This window comes from Portunus trituberculatus, chromosome 44, assembly GCF_017591435.1.
Source record: "Portunus trituberculatus isolate SZX2019 chromosome 44, ASM1759143v1, whole genome shotgun sequence".
In the NCBI taxonomy this organism is placed as follows: Eukaryota; Metazoa; Arthropoda; class Malacostraca; order Decapoda; family Portunidae; genus Portunus; species Portunus trituberculatus.
Window position 1 is genome coordinate 26,034,956 of NC_059298.1, and position 5,384 is coordinate 26,040,339.

General features: G+C 43.4%; 1 protein-coding gene across 1 annotated transcript in view; it reads right to left on the reverse strand.

Annotated features, from left to right (window-relative positions):
- Positions 1-1,181: 1,181 nt before the first annotated feature.
- Positions 1,182-5,384, reverse strand: part of LOC123518931 (SET and MYND domain-containing protein 4-like) — a 4,436-nt gene continuing 233 nt past the window's right edge. The window contains exons 2-5 of the mRNA XM_045280002.1: positions 3,565-4,418; positions 3,291-3,412; positions 2,716-3,195; positions 1,182-2,236 (exon numbers count right to left, since the gene is read on the reverse strand). Coding sequence (XP_045135937.1) covers positions 1,526-2,236; positions 2,716-3,195; positions 3,291-3,412; positions 3,565-4,411 — 2,160 coding nt within the window. The 5' untranslated portion in view covers positions 4,412-4,418 and the 3' untranslated portion in view covers positions 1,182-1,525. The remainder of the gene's footprint in view (positions 2,237-2,715; positions 3,196-3,290; positions 3,413-3,564; positions 4,419-5,384) is intronic.

Sequence of the window (5,384 nt, forward strand, 5' to 3'; positions counted from 1 at the left end):
GTCTCTGTACCCGCCAGAGAGCAGTAGTCGAGAACAGCAATTATTCATTTGATAGAGCTGTATCATCAAAACCCATGTTTGTGGAACGTGAGACTAGTCACATATAAAGACAGGAACAAGCGAGCAGCTGCCCTCGAGACCATATGTGATGAAATAGAACAGATCGGCGTGTGCCTCAGTTATCAAAAAAGAAAATACACACTCCGCAGTCAACACAGACGAGAGCTGGCCTTTTCGACTCCCTTCCTTTTTTTCTTCACACATATAGTAACAATTATGCTCCATAATGCAATTCTCTTGCTATCCCTTTTGGTGATCACCATAGTTCTCGTACTGCACACAGCCCGGCCGACCATTGTCTTTCGCTGTTGTCCGAGCTTGACTGGGGCAGATTAACTACATGTGGACAAGGCAGTCTGTTGTGTCCGCGGACTTTGCCCGATAGTGGGCTGTGTTCGACGAACTTTGCCTATCGTGTGGATGGGCCTTATACCGTCTTTTCGCAGCCTTGAGGTAGTCGGCTTTCACAAAATTTGCTGTATTTGAGAAACGAGTCATTGGAACCGGAAAGAACGAACAGAATATAATATCTGTTATTAGAGCTACTTCATTTTTGTGAGAACGGGCATTCGAAGAGGACAGTTTTTCGATGTATTAGTTCTAGACCACACACAATTTCATGCTCTCAGGATACTCTAGTCACACACATTTCATGCTCATTACACAATCTAGTCACACAATTTCATATTATACCCAAAAAATGTTGAAAAAAAATTGTATAGGAAAGAAAGCAAATGCACATGAACTACATAGATTTAAACTTTCGGTAGTCAGAAAATCTACACTAATCGTCCGTTGTGTGGTCCTTGGTGTGCCGGTCACGATGTTACGCTTCTCGCCCAACGGAGGTTTCCACAGATTTCGAATCTTTCACCTTGACCTTACACTGAGCTACTATATGTGCAGCCTTTACCACACAAAGTAACTCGTAAGAAGAGAGCAAATTTCGTTTTCGTTTCTTGAGGATGGTGCATACCGTGGTTTATTTTGTATACGTGCAAGAGGATGGATAGTTCTTGTATAGTTCTTGTACAGGAGTTGGAGGATGGATGTATACACGTGTGGGGGTGTGGATACTACCAATGTGTAATACCGATTCGAGGAAATTAACAAAATACAACTTTCCTGGCAAACAATAAATCATTTAATCACGGAATACTTTCTTCCACTTACTGATTAAAGTGCTAGGGTTAGGACTTTCCGAAACGTTGCATGCTGCATTACATTAGATCATAATGGAACAATAAGATGCTCAGCTGGCAGTTCAGCGAGTAGCACAATGCAGAATTAGTGGTATTTTACACAGAATAACACCAGCAGTAACAAACCCCCGTAACAAATTATTTAAGATCACAACGCAACAACTACTTTCAGAATGATACCCAAAACACATAACATTAGAACTGAAGGCTTGATCCACGCCAAGATATACAATCTGGGAATCTCTTTCCCATGCTCTATAGAATTACTGGAGGGCAAGCCCAGCGGTCTTCCAAGAAAGAAGACGCTCATTCCAACAATTACCCTTCACGTAGGCCGAGGTGCCTTTCCTCAGACTGGCAGCGTGCAGGAGGCTCTGCACCACTATGTGGCCGTGAGTTGGCAACACTACGAAAGTGTCGTATAGATCAAGTAGTTCTTTAATGGCCGTGTAATCCTCGGGCGTATCAGAGCCCTCCATGAAGCGAGGAACTGCCATCATGTATTTCTCCAGAGCGTCATCCATTTTGGCCCTCATCACCGGGTAGTCGTAAATGGTCACCTCGGGACGGTCCAGTAACGGTCCTTGGTGGTTGTACACAATATTACAATTCTGGCATTTCTTACTCTCCTTCAAGACAGCTTTCCCACAAACCACACACTTCAGCTCGTACTCATAATTGAAGGGAAGTGTAAAAGGCCAGTTGCCCAAACACGCCTGGCAATGACAAACGAAGTGGTAGCGTGCCTTCAAAATAGCCATCCTTTCATGCAATTTCTTTTGGAACAGATCTGCGTACTGCCGTGTCATCTCCGTGCCGGCAGAAATGCGGCGACACGCCCTCATTACCTGCACGTAGCCGTACGAAACACTGGCGCACGTAGAATAACAGGCGTGATTCAGCAGACTGCTCGAAGGGAAGAGACCTGTGCCGTAAGCCACCACGGGACTTGCTGTGGAATCCTTTCGCTCGTGCTGAAATGCCAGGAAGAAAATTATAGTTCCCATGCATTTCAAATACTTAACCATCTCTATAATGCAATAGAATAACATTGTTCAGTTAATGTAATGTCAAATCACTTGCACTCATTACTACCAAGTTACTAAATCCTGTTCTGAAACTACAGTGAGCTACCATAAGGCTGAATGACACGTGAAGATTGTGCCTTCTGCCTCAACTGTGCTACCAGATTAGCAACAGCATGTCTACTACTCTATATGAATATATTTTATCAACAGCTATTTAGATCTTCTGATTAAATTACCCTTTACTTTAGCGAAGAACATTAAAGTACTTTTTCTGATAATCAGAGAGCAGTCATCTCAGGCCAAATATAAAAATAGTGATAAGGTGAAGTCACTCAAGACTGTCTACCTTGAACATTTGATGCAGATTGGGTATCAGTTATTATATTTCAAACAGAAGCTATTATGCCAAGTACAAAATCACTAACCTGGATTTCACCAATGGTGTCTGCGTTGCACCATAACACCATCATGTGGTGCATCAGCATGGTGCCAGTGAAGAGCACTTCATCATCATCGACATACAGTTTATTGCCGAAGTTGTCCACGAAATACTCGTCAGTGAGGAGCAGCAGTTTCAAAAGCACAAAGCTCTCCATGGTCCTCTTCAACAAGTCATTAACACCTCTCTTGTCCTTGTTGGTGACGAGGCTGTACACTGTGCGGTAGTTGCCAGAGTTGTACACGCCGGCATCGTCCAGTTCCTGCCTTTCTGTGGAGTTTGCCTTTTCCTGCAGCGGAGGTACCATCGATTTCAAATTGATGTAACCCATGTCAGAGAACAATCGTATTGCCAGCACTGCATTGTTGCTCATGTTGAGTCTAGCCAGTGTGTGGAGGATGGAACACTCCACCTTATGACAGCCTGCTAGACCATTAAGACGACATTTTTCACTGCAAAATATCACCTGAAAACAATAAACAAATAAATAAACAGCCTCAAATATCCACATTCAATATGCATTGTGAACTACCTCAGCACTGGACAAAGGTGACGTCTTACTGTCGTGCAATTAGGGCATGGCACAGGCGCAGATGTTCTCTTCAGGCAGATCGTGCAGTATTCGCCGAAATACTTAGGATACAACACTGCACTGTACGCCTTGTCCACGGACACAACCTCTCCTGACGGGGAACAAGAACATGACATTTCAGTATGGTGATCCTAATGAATGAATAGCGAGTGTATATTGACACAATGCCTGGAATGAAAACTAATATGAGCAGTTGTGTAACTATGTCGAAGTGATGAATTCATACAAACAAGAAAGCAATACCAGCCGCAATATCCCTGCTGGCTACCATGTGCCTCCCATGTTCGTCGTCAGTGACGAAGTTCACGGCGCTGCTGAATGATGGGTAGGAGGGGTTGGGGTCGGTCAGGGTTGGTGGCTCGGGTGACTGGTACAAAAAAGACACCGACTGATTCTTGCTGCATGGCTCCGCTTGCACGATATCGAGTGGTCCCAGCCTCTCGCACTCTTCTCTCAATTTAATCATTTTTTCCTCTACTGGTGCAGAACATCCCCAGGCCAGCACGCGATCAATGTCTTCCCTACACTTCTGGTATTGTTCCAGAGAGAATAAAACGCGCGCTCGTGCCTCGTACGCATGGGCGAGCGCTGAGTATGCTCCCCATCCTTCTTCTTCATAGGGATCTTTTTCCTCTGTGGCAGAGGAGATCGTGGACTTTGAGTACACAATGTCACACTCCTCTTGCCCCCACTGCTTGCCGTCCATTACGATGACCGGATGTGGCGCTTCTCTCAAGCTCTTATTGTAGAATTTGAGCGCATGGTCCCTATCTCCATTTTTCATACAGGCATTACCGTGAGTCCAGTAGGCGTGTGCGGCCTTAATGGTCTTGACGGAAAAGGTCAGGTTGGGCTTAAGGGTCTCTTTCGCCTCATCCAGGCTCCACAGGAATTTGAACATTTCCTCGAGTGTCGCTTTGGGCGTAAATATTTTGGCGAACTCCTGGACAAGGCTTGGCTTCTTCTCTGCCACTTCGAACATAAAATCTGTCACCAAAGTATCATAAGTGATGTCATCAGGGTCCACTTGAGATCGAGACGAGGACCTTATCGACTTCGAGTATTCATCTTCCTTAGACTCAGAAGCCATGATGAGTCTGTAATAGAAAAATACAATCATGTAACCAACAACCGTCCATACCATAGTAATGCTTACAATTTATAGTTGTTATAATTCATAGTTGTGACGGTTGTTGGTTACAGCTATAAATTGTAAGCATTACTATGGTAGGTACTCCCACTCACTGTGTACCACTTCTGAAATCACCCAAGGGATAACCATCACCTATTGCTCCAAAACAAGGTTGATTACAGGAAAAACGAGAAAATTGGATTATCAATGATAATGTTGCCTGCATAAGTGGATGATATATTTTATCCAAGTGAAGCCTACAAGACCTAGCTGTGAGACGTTTCGCCCGTGTCTTGTCTGCTGCCATTCATGCCCTGACAAATGCGCCTTACTCTTACATTGCATAGGAACGATTACTTTATTTAAAAGCGCTGGTTTATCACCCAGACCACTTACAAACGTTCATTCATTTAACTAGATCGAAAGACTAATACAGCGATTGACGCTGTACTTCTAGTACTGCCAAGCTTCATTCAAGTATTATCGTGTTTCCGTGTTTACCATAGTGGAGTTTATTTGGATCATGATTTAAATTGAAGATATTTGTTCAAAAATTACTTAATTCAAGAAAAACATCTTAAAACGCCTGTTGTTTTCCTCATTTGTTTCAATCATTTTGGTCCAAACAAAGTTCCAAGCTAACATGTAAACTAAGGATATATCCTGTATGGACAAACTGGAGAGAAGGGGCGCGAGTGGCTCTGTGGAAGGTAGAGCGCCAAGCTAGTTATGGAATGTTGTACACCGAGTCTGTGCATGTAATTATAGTCATACAGAATTATATCATTTTACTTTATTAAGAAGCAAGTGTCCCTTACCATTATGTTTCGTTAAATTAATCTCTTCTTTCCCCGATTCACATGAAAAATTGAGGCGAGGAAGGATTTCTTTGAAAGTAATGCGTACGTGGTAGGAAAATAAATCAAAATGC